General features: G+C 42.3%; 1 protein-coding gene across 4 annotated transcripts in view; it reads right to left on the reverse strand.

Moving 5' to 3' along the window:
- Window positions 1-18334, reverse strand: part of ALS2 (alsin Rho guanine nucleotide exchange factor ALS2) — a 64039-nt gene that overhangs the window by 12657 nt on the left and 33048 nt on the right. For 3 of the 4 annotated variants that reach the window (XR_014785479.1, XM_084818004.1, XM_084817986.1), the window contains 13 exons: window positions 16306-16468; window positions 13994-14125; window positions 13532-13660; window positions 12209-12279; window positions 11147-11213; window positions 9908-10110; window positions 9554-9619; window positions 6950-7048; window positions 6080-6244; window positions 5145-5256; window positions 4354-4431; window positions 4116-4249; window positions 515-682 (listed from right to left, as the gene is read on the reverse strand). Coding sequence is in view for 3 of the 4 variants with exons in the window: in XM_084818004.1 (XP_084674130.1) it covers window positions 515-682; window positions 4116-4249; window positions 4354-4431; window positions 5145-5256; window positions 6080-6244; window positions 6950-7048; window positions 9554-9619; window positions 9908-10110; window positions 11147-11213; window positions 12209-12279; window positions 13532-13660; window positions 13994-14125; window positions 16306-16468 (1587 nt within the window). In the remaining variant the exon portion in view is untranslated. The remainder of the gene's footprint in view (window positions 1-514; window positions 683-4115; window positions 4250-4353; window positions 4432-5144; window positions 5257-6079; window positions 6245-6949; window positions 7049-9553; window positions 9620-9907; window positions 10111-11146; window positions 11214-12208; window positions 12280-13531; window positions 13661-13993; window positions 14126-16305; window positions 16469-18334) is intronic. The other variant, XM_084817995.1, reaches the window with a different exon arrangement.

Raw genomic sequence — 18334 nt, forward strand, 5'->3', positions numbered from 1 at the left:
ATTCCTGACTATTGGCCATGTTGGCTGGGGCTGTTGGGACCTGAAATCCCAAAAAGGCTGGGGAAGGCTGTTCTAGACATTTGCTGTAATCTGCTGGTAATGTTCATATCTCACCTAAAACGTTTCCTCCTTTGCTACACCCATCTCCTCCTTTCCCACCTACAGATGTTTTACTACCACTTCTCTGATATGTAAATAATTCTAGGCAGCAAGTGACAAAGTATGATAAACATCTCTATTACAGAACCAGTCACTAGCATATTTATATTCTATCAGTATATAGTACATATGTTAGAATTGCAAAAGCCTTTGAAAGTGTAAAAAAGTCAGATTTTTTAAAAAGTGTATATAACCTACGCATAAGTGAAAGCTGCATATATTAAAATATATTTCCACAATAAACTTCCAGAACCAAAGATATTTTTTAATCTGAATGTGGAATTTAACAACGACTGAACTCCATACTGGAATTTTTGTGGGGCTGCTTGAAATACATCCATGCCACACTACTAACCTGCCTTTGTGTTGACGCCGATTGGTTGTCAGGGCAACAGCAATGTTATCCCAAGCTTTCCACCTATCCCCTTGGCCTGGCTGCTCACAGCCTAGCTGGTGCCAGCATTCTTCAAACACGGCCTTCCACTTCTCATCGGCAGGAACAGAAAGGTTTCCAAGCTTCCGCCTGGCAACATTTAACAGCAATTGCAACTCAGTTAAGATGTAGATGAGCAATTTCGCCCCAATGCATGCAGTTCTAGAATGTCCCAGGGGCAGCACAGAAACAGACAAATGAAACAGAGCTCTCAAAAACAACTCTTTGGATCCTCAACGAGCTCATGGACAAAGGCAATCTAAATTCAGCATCGAAAACCGCTGAACTCATTTATGCAAATTGGGTGAAACTGCATAATTTATTCTGGCTCTGCAAGGCTCTAAGGTCTTGCACCTGACATTCTTGCTCATCTGTGATCCCTTCTCCCTTGCCTCCCATGACTTCTGAGGCTTCACTAAGCTTTGCCCCCTACCTGCTTTCAAGACCATCATCATCGCCTTCAAAGGCAGAAACATGCTTCCTTAAAGCATGAAAGCTGAAATGGTTAGGATGTTGAATTGTATGACTTTAGTGCCAGTTTTTGCTTCCGAATGGTGCAGATTCTTTCCTATATGTTTTTCATGGCTACTACTTCTTCTTCAGGTGCCATCTCCTATCAGAGGTTAGCTATCATTACAGCTATTTTTGTTTTTGATGCTGCTTCTCTGAATAACTGTATAGAAATACAGCTAAACCATTCCCTCAAATTCTTTAACCATGATGTTCATCTTCTTCCAGCTGATCTTTTTCCTTCCATTTTCCCTTGCATAATAAGTTGGAGTATGGTGTATTTTTCACCTTGGATAATATGACTACTACTATCATGGATAATATCAGGGCTACTGCTACTGTTTTAACAATTGTCACACCAAATACAACAAAGACTCCTGTGGCACCTTAAAGATGAACAAATTTATTGTGGCATAAGCTTTCACTTACTACAGCCCATTTGCATCTGATGAAGTGAGCTGTAGTATTCAAAAGCTTATGCCATAATAAATTCATTCATTTTTAAAGTGCCACAAGAGTCTTTGTTGTTTCAACAATGAAATTGTTAGAAGAATTAACAAGACACATTAGTTAATGCTGGATGTGTAACTCACAATAAATTGTGCTTAATATGCTATAAATATAAAGTAGATTATAAATACATTATAATCTAAATACATTATTTATTCATTCTGAAGATGTAGAAGGAACACTATAATGAGCTGCCTCTTCTTTGCCACAATTATAAACAAGTTCTGCCAAAGGCTAGTAGCTGTATATATATTTAAATATTTATATCCTGACTTTAGCTGTCATGGTGCCATAGTACAAAACCACAAAATATAACAAAACAAAATGAAACAGGTGAAAGACAGAATCCTCATAAAGTTTTTGTTGTGATAGATCTATAAAGCCTTTCTGAAAGCCTAGACAGATGGGCCATTCTGAAGAAAACCCTCCTTCTGCTGGATGTTACAATCAAATAAAGATACCTGGAGAAAGGGCTTTCTCAGGTGAGATATGTAGGCAGGCAGGCTCATATACACAAAGGTGCTCCCTAAACACATGCATAACCAAGGCTGCTCAGAGCTTTACTAAGTTACTACTTAGTAACTTACTAAGCATCTTGAATTGCATCTGGATGCTAACAGGCAACGAACACAACTGTTCCAGCATTAGGTCTTGCATGATCCCACCTACTCGCAGGAAGTATGCTCCTGTATTCTGTACCACCTAAAGCTTCCAAACACTTTTCAAGAGCAATTCCATATGAAGTGCCTCACAGCAAATAATCCTGGAGGTTTTAAAAGCATAGGTATCTGGCGCAATGAGCAGATAATATATAACAGATGTGCAGAATCTCAGATCAAATCTGACCCCCTTGGGAGTTCCCCAGACAGCCACACCTCTTCTCCTGGCCCCACTCCTTTTCCCCAACCTCCAGTTGTTTGGTGGTTTCCCAGCTTTTGTGCAGTTTTTCCAGTTCTCTGGCAGTAAGAGCTTTCAGCTAAAATATGCTGGTATTTTTGGCCCTGCCCACTTTGCCCCGCCCACCACTGGAACGTAGCCCCCAAGAGTTTCTCTGAAATGGAATTCAGGCCTCATACTAAAAGAGGTTGAACACCACTGATACGTAACTACTAGAAAGCATTTCTGGCCCTAGTCATCACTTGCTTTTCTAAAAGCAGTGCAGGACTCAGACTAACACACACACAGAACGTGTCCTAAACTATGCAACTGATTAACAAAATCCAAGTCCCCATTCTCTGAAGTCCAGTCATCCTTGCCTCCATCTTGTTCAGATGCAGCTTCCTTTTATTCACCCCCTCTGGCATCAAAAGCCAGTATCTGTGACCAAGCTGGAAGCTGAACTGGTGAGGATCAAAGGTCTATAGGCTCAAGACCAGAAGCATTATTTTAATAATTTCATCTTATCTCCCAATTTTGTAGTAACTTCAACACCTTTATTTAAAGAAGACAATTTGCCTCTCTCCTTGATGCCCTAGATAGGAGAGCAGCACCAATCCTATAAAAAAAAGCAACTCCACAGCAAAAACTTCTGAACTTAAGACAGACTTTTAAAAAGGACAGCCAGCAACCCTTTCTTCACAGGCACTGACATACATTTATTCACAGACCCCCTGGTAGGGTAAAAAGAAGTTTCGAAGAATTCATGTTCTGTTCAGCAGGGAAGCCTGCTTCACATTCACATTTGGGCATCAGTGATGTCAAAACTAATTAGTAGCAAATCTTTTCGAGAAGAAACAGAAAAAATGGGGGGAGGGGGAGAGGGACAAAGGATTATGCTGCTTCCCAAAATAAAAGAGCAATATATTTTGCTTAACAATACCAAAACAACCAGGGTCATGTCTTAAATTGATAACTGCACCAATGCTCTACAGAGATGGCAAATCATGCACTATGCATGAGTCTGACATGCTACCTATTCCCCAACAGCATTTCTTTGATGATTTATAAAAACACCTGAACCCATTCCTTATGAATTATGTCAACTTCATTTCCAACTATCTTGTTCCAGCTCTGTTTATATCAGGGGTTACCCTCCTTCTGGAGGGATGGCCTACAGGCCAAAATATCTAGAGGGCAGAGACTCTCATTCTTTAAGTACTAGTAACTGACCACAACCCAAAAATACAACTCCATTATTTCCCTCAATTAGTCACCAGCAGCTACTCCAGTCTCATGATCCCTTTTATATCATTTCCAACTCTTCGCCTTTTAAAGGCCAAAAGCATCATATCCATCCTGTCTCTTGTCTTCCAAAGGACTACCAAACAAAAATTACAGGGCCACTCCAAATCCTACATTCTTGATTTGCAGCGCTAAGCAGCATCGACACTGTGCCTACTCTGTTGTCTAGTCAGGCAGAACAGCTTGAGGTAAATAACTCAGGTGTGGGCAAACAAGGCTGCATCCTATGTTGCATCCAAGTCAGTACTAGCACTCAGGTGACACAGCTAGTTATCCACAAAGACAGAATAGTCTGAAGAGAAGCAAACTCCCATTCACTCACAGCGTTTTGGGTCGGTCCTTCTCATGATCGTATAAGCTGGGTTTGAAGTAGTTTCCAGTAATCTTTATCCCAGATCCCCACTCGCCATTGAAAGTACCTTCAATAGTGTCTCCATTTGGCAAAGTCAGTGCTCCCTTAGAGGAAACCAAGAAAAGAAAAAGTGTAAAAATAATAAGCTCACTTTTATAAACTGTTCTTCTCTACGAAAGTAGGCATCCCAAAAATATGCATTACCAACCTTCCCATTAAGAGTCCAATTATCTGAAAACTCTCCATCATACACTGTGTCATCTTCAGAAAGTAAGACACCAGTCCCCTGCATAAAGTGGTATCACAATCAATACAAAGCATGTTCGCAGTAAATCTCATATGAAGATGGGTTGGTGTTAGGGAGGTTAAGACCTTCCTATTAGCATGGGCATTTTAGGTGAAATTTCATTCTGCTTGCTTTTAGTCTGTTATTTTTATTCTGCTTAACTGTTACATAATATTTTGTTATAGTCATTTGTTGTTTTCATTATATCTATATGTTTGCTTGAATAGTTTCATTCACACTTTTATATACTGCCCTGTAATCCTCTGGAGGAAGGGTAGTTAAGAAATGTTTTCAATAAATAAATGCAGGAAGACGCAATTATGTACAGGAGCCACGACATAAAGCTCCAGAACAGTTAATCAGTTTAATCCAGACTTGCCCTTCCACAAACAGAATGGCTCCTTCTGTTCATAGAAAGGGCAGAGGTCCAGCAAAGCGAGGGGGGGGGGCGGCTATTTTTGTCCACTTCACCCTTCCACCTGCAGGTCCTGGAGTCACCTCTCATGCTGCTTTGGACCAACCCCCAACGCTCTGGAGCAGATTTTCAGGGGGAGAAGGGGGAATTCTGGATCATGGGAAATCAGTAGAAATGCTACTTTTAAAAACTAGATACATTCACATTTCAATACTTTGATAATCAAAGAGCAAAACGAGATTGAGGACTGCTAGGAATGCTCCCCCAGTCATTAAACACTGACCTACATGCAACTCACCATCATTTTATTGCTGTTAAAGGCTCCTTCATAGTACAGTCCAAACTGTGTAACCACAACACCATTGCCTTGGCAGAGGTCATCTTGCCACATTCCCATATACTTTTCTCCCCTGAAGAGACAAAAGAGGTGCTACTGTCCAAATCAATCAAAATTTTAAGAAAAAAGGCTCACTGCATTGTTTCCTGTTCTGTGCCACTCAGGTTTTTACACTTCTCTCAATATCTCAACAGAGTAACTATATTAAGGTTTTGAAAAGATGAAAATGTATTTAAATATTAACTGTTATTTAGATATAGATTAATAGGTTAGAAGCAGGAATGATGAGATCTGTCAATTCAGTTTCTAGTTTTTCCTATCTTAAGCTCATTTCGTCCCATCTCTGCATCCATTTGCGAATGTTTTTTCAAAAGTCCACACGAACATTTGTATGCATTTCTATGCATATCTCTCTTAACGTAGTGCATTTTTGCAAGCAAGCTCCCCTAATGCAGTGCATTTTTGTACATTATTTTCCTCAATGCGTGCAATTTTTTGATTGGAGAACTGCATCTCAAAATTTGGAGACGCACAAATACTGACAGATAAAACTGCATTTTGGCTTGCTGTTGATTAAGAAAGTGCGAATTAGGTAGGTTTGCATTAAAATGGGAACTGAGCAAATCTCTCCACCATCCATAGTTAAAAGACAGATGATTGTTTGACACACATATTTTATATTATATTCCATGTCACTGTTATTTTATTTAAGTAAACTTGAAGCTCAAGTGATTACTGTTTTCTAAAATGCCACATCTAGAAGGCTCTTTAGAGAAGGACAGCCAAACGCTTAGAGACACTAGCCAAGAATAAACGTTTCTCAGCAATTTCTTTCACCCACCCCTCTGTACTCCATTATTTGGCATACTTGATGAGAATGTTCAGGATCCATTTACCTTGTGATGTCATCAAATACTCCATATCCAGTCTTCTTATCCATCACCCACTGACCAATGAACATACTGGGAGAGGAAGAAGTCAGTTTCCCACTACGCAGGAGACCATGGCCATGACGCATGTTGTCCTGAAAGCTCCCTTCGTACACTTCTCCAGTGGCATAGCTGAAACAAACAGCATTTCTCTCTTTGCAGATAGAACCTGAGGATTTTCCTGGGACAAACAGGAACCTCCTTTTCTCTACAAATTCTGCTACCATTCTTGAAAACTAGAGCCACAGAAGGGCTTGGACACAAAAGGTGGAATGTGTAGTTGCTCGTAGAACATTAACAGCTCACAGAACATTAACAACTTTTTTTTAAAAGCCCTTCCCTTCCTCCTCCCTACGAAAAAGAAGTGAGGGGATATGTACATGGATCATAACATTGTTGGCAGGCATCTGAAAGCTGAGAGAGATTATTTTCAGTAATGTATGTGGGGACAGATATTCCTACATAACACTTCGCAGAAATCTGATGGATTACATATTTGCTACATGGAGAGCATTTCTGTGTAGGAAGAGTGTGATCTACAGGAAATGGTGTGAAACCTGGGTGTAGATTGTTGTGCAAGTCAACTGTGCACATGTGTGTATTTCACTGTGTGGACAAGGTCAACTGCAGCTTTCCAGGAGCTGTTCACACAAGGAAATGCTCGCATGAGTGACTGTCAGACACAACGATCTACAGGGGTTCCTGGAAGGGTTTTCCATACAGGAAATGCATTATGTATGAAGCAGCCCTTTGACGTCTATTGTTGCTTAATTGCTACTTTCTCTTGGATCATACATTATGTCCTTCAGAATAATCCATACATTGTCTCTATATTACCTGTAGATACCTTGTCCGCACATTTTGCCCTCCTTCCAATATCCAACATAGTGATCACTCTTGTTCAATATTTTGTTTGGTACTTTATATTCACCATGTCTGCCAATATGAAAAACACATAGTAGACAAGAGCAACTAGGTGTCAAAAATAGAGGACAAAACATAATTAAAAATTACTTAACTGCTACCATCAGACCTATAACTTAGGTAGCAATCCTGTGCGCAATTACATGGTGCACCCATTGAACTCTGCAGAATTTATTTTTAAGTAAACATGCACAGGGACATTACTTAAAATCTACTATGGCACCAATGAATTATATGGAAAGACGATAGTGACAGTTTTATAAATTATATGCTACATTTATGAAATACCTAAACTACTTTCCTGTTCAGGAGTACCTAAAGTGATGGATATATAAAGGTAGCCACTTGGAATGCTAATCCAACAATTAATTCTGAAAGTACAATTTGACTATGTTACTTTTGACATCACACCAACTTCAGTGAGTTATAAGAGCTTGACATGGTGCTTAAGACAAATAATTTTCCAAAGTTTCAAACATATTTTGAATTAAATGTACAGTGATCAAAATTACTTGTGTAAAGCACAAGTAACTTCAACAGTCAGATAGAAGGCTGCATAGAAATTATATTCACTGACCACTTTTAGAAAAATAGCGACACACAGATGCCAAATACACTTTCTTAAATCCTCCAGACTGACACCATTCCAGAACAGAGGTTAAGACTAACTCAGATATTTGTTCATACTGTGAAGTGTATAGAACCCCCATTAATTTCTCTCACACACACAGATACTTCTGACTTTAGGGTTTCTTTTAAATTCGTTGTAGTTCCTTTACTACAGTGACTGGAAACTATCCTTGCCAGAAGACCAATATAGGGCTGTGATGGAGACTTCATTCCAGAAGGCCTGTTTTTTTATTATTATTTTATTTGTTTGTTTGTTTGTTTATTAAATTTCTTAAGCGCCCATCTGGCCGGTCACCTGGCCACTTTGGGCGATGTACAACAATACAACAGTTTTAAAACAATAAAATTCTACATTAAAACATCATATTTCTAAAAATACCCTAACCCACCCCAAACACCTGCCTGAACAACCATGTTTTTAATGTGTGGCAGAAGCTCATTAAAGAGGGGGCATGGTGGAGTTTCCTAGGGAGGGAGTTCCACGGAGTGGGGGCCAGCACAGAGAAGGCCCTCTCCCTCATACTCACCAGCCTAGCTGTCCTGGCTGATGGGACAGAAAGAAGGCCATCCAAGGCTGATCTTGTTGAGTGGCCTGTCTGGTGTTGCTGGAGGCGCTCCTTGAGATAGGCTGGGCCGGAACCATACAGGGGTTTAAAGGTCAAAACCAACACCTTCATTTGGCCCGGAAAACAACTGGTAACCAGTACAATTCCTTCAGCACTGGAGTGATGTGGTAACGCCGGCAGGTGCCTTTAATTAGGCGAGCCGCCACGTTCTGTACCATCTGCACGTTCTGAACTGTCTTCAAGAGTAACCCCGCATAGAGCAAATTACAGTAGTCTAGACGAGAGGAGACCAGGGCATGTACTACCGATGGGAGCAGATGGTCGGGAAGGTAGGGGCGCAGCCGCCGTATTAGATGGAGTTGGTACAGCGCTGTCTGGATCACAGCTGACACCTGAGCCTCCATGGACAGCTGGAAGTCTAAAATGACCCCCAGGCTGTGGACCTGGTCTTTCAAGGGTAGCTGTACCCCATTCAACACCAGGTCAACATCCCCCAACCTCCTCTTGTCTCCCACCAAAAGTACCTCGGTCTTGTCAGGGTTCAGCTTCAGCTTATTCCTCCCCATCCAGCCACTCACCATCTCCAGACATTTGGACAGGGATTCTATGGCCAACCTTGGTGAAGATTTGAAGGAGAGGTAGAGCTGCGTGTCATCCGCATATTGATGACACTGCACCCCAAACCTCCTGATGACAGCCCCCAGCGGCTTCACATAGATGTTAAATAGCATCGGAGAGAGGATGGAACCCTGTGGCACCTGACAAGTGAGCGGCCATGAGTCCAAAACCTCCTCTCCCAGTGCTACCCTCTGGTACCTGCTGGAGAGGAAGGACTGGAACCACCGTACTACAGTGTCTCCAATGCCCAACCCCCCCAACAGATCCAGGAGGATACCATGGTCAACGGTATCAAGAGCTGCTGAGAGGTTGAGGAGAACAAGGAAGGAGCATTCACCCCTATCCAGAGCCCTCCTCATATCATCCACCAAGGCAACCAAGGCCGTTTCTGTCCCATGCCCAGGCCTGAAGCCCGATTGAAATGGATCTAGATAATCGGCTTCTTCCAAGTATGCCTGCAACTGTTGCTTTAAGATTTCCATAGCCTTGGCCAGAATAACTAGAAACCATTTCATGAAACCCTCAGTGATACAGAACAAGCCTTTTCAAGACCCACACATTTATCTGGAAGGAATGGATTGCCCACATCCTGCCTACTTCTCCCCTATTCAAGGCAATTCCCTGTATTATCAGTGATGAAAAAATCTTTAGTGATGAACAGGTTTCCCTTCATCTCCAAATTGGCTCTATTTGTTGTACCTACCCATCTTCCAGGCCATGTCTGAACATGCCAGAATACATCCTTCCATCTGCCCATTTCAAAACTCCTCTGAAATATACAAAGTATCATAATTAGACAAGTTCCTCATTTGAAACATCAGAACACTTTAATGCAGAACTATTATAACTTTCAAATGCATCTGGGCTGTTCCAGGCTAGTTTTTAGAGCTCAGGATTAAGTGAGCATAAGATTAGAAGCTTCCAATATATTTTAATCTTTTTACTGTATTTGAAGAGCTTTTTTTACACCATGTTTTTCACCTGTTATCAGCTACAAGTTTAAGTACACAGAATGCCCTCTTATCAAATTGACATGTACATAAAAACACAGTCTCACCTGCCATGTGGTTTCCCGGAAAGCCATCGACCATCGTAAGTGGCATCCTTTAGCCGAGGATCCTTGTAAAAGGTGTATTTGGCGCTTCGTGAGATAGGGGGCTCTTGCCTCTGAATGTTTCCACTGGCCCCATAAGGAGGAAAGTCAGACGTCCCTTTTAAGGCCTGATCCACAGCTTGACTTATAGATCTCAACCACTTAGTCTGAAACAATTGCAGCAAAAATATTCAAAGACTTGCCTTCCCTTTGAGTTCCCCTGTCTCCTCTCTTTCCACAGCTACTCTTATGGGAAGACTGCAGGAATCTCCTGGAGTTTGTCTCACAGACCTATTGGTGTCATGGAATCAATGAATGATAAAAATCACAGGACTGCAGAAGATCATCAAGTCCAGTAGTCTTAACCTTTTCAGACTTGGGATCGAATGTTAAGTTCTATCTGTAATGCACAGCCAATTTAGCCATAATTTCCCACCTCCACTTTTCTTTCTCTCTTAAAAAAACAGCTAAACAAATTACACAAACCAATAATTAAAAAATGAATTGGCGGTGGTCAGAGTCCCCAGCTGTGGGTCACAAGCCACCATTTGAAAACCAATGATGTAGTCCAAGTCTCTTCCTAAGGCAGGATGCTTTATATTCACACAGTGGTGCTGTTCGCATGATATGACAGCCCACCGTGCAGTATCCTCATGGACCCATAAATAATCCACGATGAGCCACGGCATGTCTTCTGAACCTAGCTTGTATGTTGATTCTAGAATAGTTAAAAATACTTAAAATAGCTCTAGCAAGTAAGCCAAGCTCTATTCCAGGGGTGCCCAATCTTTTTGGCCCAAAGGGCCACATATCTACATGCATGCACACACACTGGATGAGCTGCTTCAAGGCTGCTGGGGGACCCCGGTGACCCCAACTGAAAGCACTGCTTTCCTGCCACTGTTAGCATTGGGAAAGCAGTAATTCCAGCAGCTTGGGGGTTGCTGGTGGAAGAAAGAGCCTCCTCCATAGCCCAGAGACCCTGACTAGGATTCCTGTTCTGGTGCTACTAAGATCAATACTGGAACAGGAGTCTTTCCACTGCAGCCCAGTGGGGTGGGGCATCTGCAGGCTCTGTGGACAGCAAAGAGTGGCAAAGGGTCACATGCAGCCCACAGGCGCTATCTGATGGGGAAGTAACCTCCTGTCAGCAACGCACCTAGCGAATGGCACAGGGGGAATAAGAAAGCTTCCTCTGCCTACCTTTTCCTGTGGCGTTGATGAAATAAGAATGAACTGTTCTTCAGGTGTAGTGACTCTCAAACCATTCCTAATATGGAAAAAATAAACACAGAGAATGCAGAGTTTTAAATCAAGAGAAATAAATTAGACCAAGGGCAGGATCCAACAGGGGTTTTCTGCGCGTGGCCGGCCCTGCCACTTCCGATGCATGCACGGGGCCTCTGCCTCTAGCAGTCGCGACACTGCTTTGGGGGGCAAGTCCTGAAATGAGCAGAAAGACTAGTTTCTGGAGGGGGCATAGTCCACCCCTTCCAGAAATGAGTGTATCCACTCATTTCAAGATGTTTCCGCTCATTTCCATTTCAGGGCTTGCCCCCCAAAGCGCCATATCATGACTGCTAGTGGAAGAGGCCACGTGTGCACATCAGAAGTGGCCCTGGAAGTGCTACATTGCGGACACATGCAGAAGGCCCCTGTTGGATCCTGCTCCAAATTACGTTCTCGTAGAAAAAGCAAGGCAAGAAAATAAAGGGTAAAATCCAACGTTACCTGAGTGGACTTCTGCATGTGCAACAGGCATTTCCTTTCTCCTTCTCCCCCGTGCAGCCCCCTCCCCCTCCAGAGCATCCCACAACCCTCTGGAACAGTTTTGGGATGTATGCATGGGGAGCAGAAATTCAATCTGTCAGCAATGTATGTTCTGCTAGTGGAAGGACACCACTGGATACAGCCTCAGCTTTAAAAATAGCTAGCACAGGCAAAATTGAAACCAAAGCAAGTAAATGCGCAAACTCTCATACTACTTTTTGCCCTTTTTCCTCCAGCATCTGGCTAAAGTAAATGCTGCCAACCCTCAAATCCCAAACCCAACGATGTGAATTCCTCACCCCGGAGCTGTTGCACCAGCCAATACATCCTTTAAAAAAGGACAAATCTACAGCCTTCCCTCACAAGCATGATGCTGGCTTTAAAGGATGTTAGTCCAGTACCATAACAGATACAAGAACACGATTGGGCTGGAGTACCAAAAAAGTTTCTAAAGAATAATAAATTATATTTGAGAGGCAGCCTAGAAAAACTTACATATTACCAGACTCTTCTGAAACAGGTTCTACCCACAGGGTGGCCAAGGAAAAGATATGGTGAGTTGAGAACTGTAACCAAAGACATGAATAGGAAATGTTCATTCTTCATATTTTGATTAGATTCACTCATTATTTATGCTCCTTTGCTGTTTTTTTTTCCTTTAGAAAAGGAACGGATTTGAACCAGATTGTTGACATTTAGTTGCTGCTAGAAGGTCCAGCAAAGGCCTGCATTTCTTAAAAGCAGGGGTGGGCAACTACTGGCTGTCCAGATGTTTTCGCTATCAGGAAGAGGGCCTTTTCTGCTGTGGCATCCTGGCTATGGAATGAGCTCCCTAGAGAGGTTTGCTTGGCACCTACGTTGTACTCTTTCAGGTGCCAGGTGAAGACCTTTTTATTGTCCCAGCATTTTAGCACTCTAATCTTTTAGCTTGGCTGTATTTTACATCTGTTTTATGCTGTGCTTTGTGGTTTTAATTGTTGTGAACTGCCCAGAGAGCTCTGGCTATTGGGTGGTATGGAAATTAAATAAATAAATAAACTCCCACGATCCCTCACCATTGATGCTGGCTAGGCCTGATGGGAGTTGTAGGTCAAATCATCTGGAGGGCCCACAAGTTGCCCAACCCTGCCTTAAAGAGTTCTCAAGCCCCAATCTGACTTCAATATCCCTGAGTTCAACTTTCATGGCATGCTATAACCATATCTGTATAAAAAACAAGGGCTTATTAACCACAACTCCTAACATGTTTGAATGACAACAAATGATCTATGCCAGTTGTAGGTTTTGTCCAGTTTCCTCATCGGAGACTGAAAAAAAAGTCATGCTAAAGCTATTTAGAATTATCCTTTGGTTTTTGACATTTTTTATAAGGAAGAGAGGATGGTGGCTTAAATGCCCACAATGTAACATTCTAAAACCTAACAGTACTGAAGGATAAAACACAAACACTGATGGAGGTGGGTGGGGTAGACAGAGAAAGGCTGTTTCTGAACTGAGCTTTGGAACACCAGTAGAAAGTAAGTGACCTGACATGCATTCAAAGTCGTATTACGTAGAGGACAGAAAAGACTTGGCTCGAAAGCTCACATCACCAGTATTAGGCCTAGTGGCTATTCTTGTCCCCCCCGCCCCCCGTTACTCCTTGTATGCGTTCTTCTGCAGATATTGCATATTTCCTTGTGGGGGAAAGAACTAAAGCAAGGGCTGCTATGTAACTTTGAAAGTATCCTTGTCTGATGAGACAATGGTCACTATTGCCTTCTCCGGCCAGCCACAACAGAGACACAAATTAGCTCTAAGTGCTCAGTGAGAGCTCACCTGAGCATGGACTAAGGCATCATTAAAGAGGATGAACCAGTTCACTGAGAACCTCCCAGCATGCTGCAGGGACAGTCCCCGATTGCTGCTTTCACAGATTAGTCGCCGCTCAGGTTTCCTCAAGGAATCCTATAATTGAAAAGAGAGACAGGCCAATGAGCTTGACAGTGACTAATAATGTTCTTGTATCATTAATTCGAGGATTAATCATACATCCTAGATGAAGCCTGAATTTATTTATTTGCACCACAACGGCAATACAGATTGTAATTGGGACAAATCAGAATTATTGGCTAAATAAATTATTTTATGAAACTGGAAGTGCTGCCACCATGACAAGAGGGATAAGGAAACGGAAGGAAACTACTGTGCCTTCACTGAAGGGCTAATGGAAACTTGCTGTGCAATACTTGGTAGTAGAGAACAGGGTGAGTTGCTAATGGAATAGCAATGCCAACATACTGTCATTTTCCCAGGAAAGGTCTTCCAGAAGCCAAGTGTGTATTCAGCTTCTTTTCTTTTCCTGCTGAGATGGACAGCCAGGGTTTCATAACAAGAGCTGGAATCCTGAAGACTCTGGTACTCTGGAGATGTCTGTAGAGGAGAAGCAAATAAAACAAGATTGGCAAGTGACTGTTTCCACAGTTATCCTGATATTTTTTACAGTTATTTCAAATTGCAGTATTAAGAAAACAGATATTTAAGAAGTCAGTGAGATTAATAAAGGGTAAATCAAATTATTATTTACAGGACTGCTGCTTTGGTGATGTGTTAGGAGCCTTGATCAGTGCGGTTCAATTAAGCAAGGCCAGAACGCTGGCAGTACTTAAATTTTAAAAGTTCATAATTTTGCCACTCTCTTGAAACAACCTGGAAACTCATGAGGTCCACTGACTTCACTTATTTATATCCAAGTGTTTCCAAGTTGCAGTCTACCAAGATTAGCTCTATTTTCTAAGCACTGATCTACAGATCACAGCCCTGCCACCCAACTTCTACTTGGGAACCCTTCATACAAGGGTTAGTGATGCCAGCGAAACTCAGAATTAGGAGGCTCAGAAATTGAATCTGCTGTTTGTAATGCTTGTGTTGGAACCAAGCTGGGATGGCTATCCAATGAACTTTGATTATGAGCACCTCAACATCCTGCAATGCCCATGTGATGCATCCCGGCATGGCTACATGACCATTCCAGGAAGTGCCTGCTGGGCTGAAACGCTATCTCTGAAGACAGCCACACTGTTGCAAGCACAAATAGAACTTATCTACAGCTTTTACTACTTTAGAAACCTCCTTTCATACTTGGTGTCCTCAGGGTTAACATTTCAGCCCTGCAGGTTCTTCCTGGAATGGTCAAGTGACCACGCCAGAGTGCAAATGAAACATTATCTTTGAAGTCAATTTGCTAGGAGCATGAACACATGACATTTCAAGAAAGAGGAGGTCAGGAGGGGAGCGATGCAGGCTGGTAGGCAAAGAGATAGGTGCTTCTGCAATAGTTTGAGGATGTGGAATAATGAAGAACTTCCATCTGAGATTAGACAGGGGAATTTGGAACTTGGCAAGCAAATTACTATTTGTGTTGGGCTAAGTTTGCCCATCACTAGTTATAACCTCACCATGTGTGTCCTCCACACCACACTCTTGATTTTGCCAATGGAGACACACTCTTTGTAAGTAGTACTAAGATTTACAGACTGTGTGAAGTAGCTGACACGCAAAAGTGTTTTATGTGGCTTCCCCCCAGGAGCTATAAAGTACAAGTCAGTCTTTAAGATGCAATGCACAAGTCCATTTATCTGGAGCCATTTATGGGACTAACAAGTACTCCAAAGGGAGTGTTAGTAGGTGGGTACTTACAGTGTGATCAGCACAAGATGAAATCCCCAAACCATCTACTGCTATAGCAGTTTCACTGAATTTAGGACTGCTACTCCACAGGAAGCAATATGATTAATGCAGATTAACTCCTTTACAGATCATAGCTACAGGCACTCAAAAACTCAGATCCATGCAAGAAAAGCACCTCAATTGTAGGAGTTTTTGAAAATGTTAAATTTTATCAACTGAAACCATCTCCTGTCCTGTGAAAGAAAAAATACAACTAAATATTCTGACAACAGACAGAGGGCTCTGAGATCAGAGCCATCTGTCTATCCTCTGCCTTGCTGGCAAGAACCAGGCAGGCAGGAGGGAGACGGAGACTATTTTGACTCCCTTTCCTCCTTAATTTTTTTTCCAGCTGACTTGCCAGTGGTGGGCAGGGATGACAACGAAGAGGCTGTATAAGATCCTGACCTCTCCTCTCCCCACCCACTGTTCCACACCCTTTTCACTCTCCCTGAGCACCTTTGAGGTCGCTGTTGTGACCTCAGAGGAGCAGCCACTGCAGTGCTTTCTGTGGGAGCTGCAAAGAGGCGGGCTGAGTGGAGGGGTATGCCCAAATGTCGAATTCCCCTGCCCTAGGTCATAGGAGTATCTACGACCTCGGGTGGGGGAATCAGATCCATTCTGTGGTCCCTGGGATGCTCTCCCAGGGACCACAGGATTACTCAGTTACTCATTAAGAAGAATGCAAGAAGAATGTACCTACATTTTTACTCTAATAAACACAACACTTTTTGTGTACACACAGTAAAACATAAAATAGTATAACCATTGAATAATAGCATTAAAAAGTCATGTTTTCTGTTAACCACAAGGTAAATAAAGAAATTAAAAGCACACACCAAATTATCTTCTAATTAATGAAACATCCATACCCAGCCACTTACCACTTCAAAGCATGTAGCAAGCTTTAGCAAAACTCTAGAATAATTCTGAAGTCGTCTGACTGGCAAGAAAAACAGAGCATTTAGCATTTCCACTAATGGATAAACCTCCTCATTTGTCTCCGACAGATCCTGAAGTACTGCCTGGTTTTTACTTAAGAAATCCCTACAAGAAAAGATAAGTGTGTATTAGTGTCTTGACACTGCTTACAGTACTAGAAACAAAGAAACTACTATGTATTTAAATGAGTTTTAAAGAAGCAAATCTAAAGGGTGTGAAAAATTCATTCCAGTGTGAAATATGAATGGTTGGCAATCATTTTATAGGGTTCAGTGCAGGTAATGGGTTCACTTCAAGGAGCTATTTATTTCACTTCCATCCCACTCTTCCTCTGAGGAGCTCAGAGCAGCTCACATATGATTCCCAGGTGATCTTCCATCTAGGCATCATGCAGGCTTTGATCTGCTTAGCTTCAGCAGTGGAACTGCACCAGAGGTGAGTACCTTCTTCCAGCCTGAGGACCGAATTCAACTTCAAAGAAACTCGCAGCGGCTGTATTTCACTGGTGGGTGGGGCCAAAGGTGGAGGGGTGGGGCCAAAAATGCCAGCATAAGAACATAAGAGGAGCCGTGTTGGATCAGACCAAGGGTCCATCTAGTCCAGCATTCTGTTCACACAGTGGCCAACCAGCTGTCGACCAGGAACCCACAAGCAGGGCATGAGCGCAACAGCACCCTCCCACCCATGTTCCCCAGCAACTGGTGTACATGGGCTCACTATCTCTGGTACTGGAGGTAGCACATTGCCATCAAGACTAGTAGCCACTGATAGCCTTTTCCTCCAGGAATGTGTCCAACCTGCTTTTAAAGCCATCCAAATTGGTGACCATCACTACATCCTCTGGTAGCAAATCCCATAGTTTAACTATGTGCTGTGTGAAAAAGAACTTCCTTTTATCTGTCCTGAAACTCTTTAAGCATGTTATAGCTTAAAGCTCTTCATACCAGTAACTAAACTTTTGGGAGAGGCAGTTCAGCCTTTCAGAATGGGGAAAAACTACAAAAGCCAGGAAACCACCAAACAACCTGCGGTTGAGGGAAAGGATACAGAGCCAGGGAAAGGAGGTGTGGTCATCTAGGGAACCCCAGAGGACTGCATTGGGAACCCAGGAGGGCCAAATTTGACCGCTGGCCCAGATTGCCAACCTCTGAACTACATCACGTGTCTTCAAACCATTATTTGGGCCTGGATATAGATGACAATCTGCACTTCTTTTGAAGCAACTACAACAGAGATAGAGGCAAAACAATATGGGTTGGATCCGGACCACTCTTCGCTCCCACTGAAAGCAATGGAACTTAAGTTAGTCAGGACTAACTTTTTACATTGATTTCAACGGTACCTAACCACAGCCAATGCGTTCTGGATACAAACCAACGTTTTTGGCTATTCCTTATTAGAAGCAGAATGGCTCTACTAGGAACCAAATGCAGAAATTAGCGTTTATTAACAACACTCGTTTCAATTTACACTGCTGACTATTCTCCAAATATGTTTCCTCTACTGCATTGCTTGAAGGAAGCTGACATGCCTGTACTTTCCAAAGGAAACCATATCATCATGCCTCCAAAAACAGAGGGAGCCTATTCAGTTTTCAGTGTGGTTGTCACGAAGAAATAAGTTCAAATTAATGGAAAATTTGTTCAAAAGATATTACACTAGAGTACAATAGAGAACATAAACATTTAGCATTTTTGCCTTCCTACAAACTACAACTAGACATGTAATCATCAATGTATTTATACAGCTATGAAATAAGTTAAGGCGGTGGAAATTTGGAAAGGAAAAAGCAAGGCAGAGAAGACAAATCAAAGGTTTGCGAACAAAGGAGTAGCTTAGCGAACTAAACAGCAGGGCCATTCTACATGATTAACGAGAGGCTGCCACAGAAGCATGAAATGCTGATACTTTGCGTAGTCTGACGACACCTGATTTCCTAACCAGCTTGGGGGGGGAAAGGTGCCCTTTTTA

This window comes from Heloderma suspectum, chromosome 1, assembly GCF_057233095.1.
Source record: "Heloderma suspectum isolate Gila_16-S chromosome 1, 16-S_ref, whole genome shotgun sequence".
NCBI lineage: Eukaryota > Metazoa > Chordata > Lepidosauria > Squamata > Helodermatidae > Heloderma > Heloderma suspectum.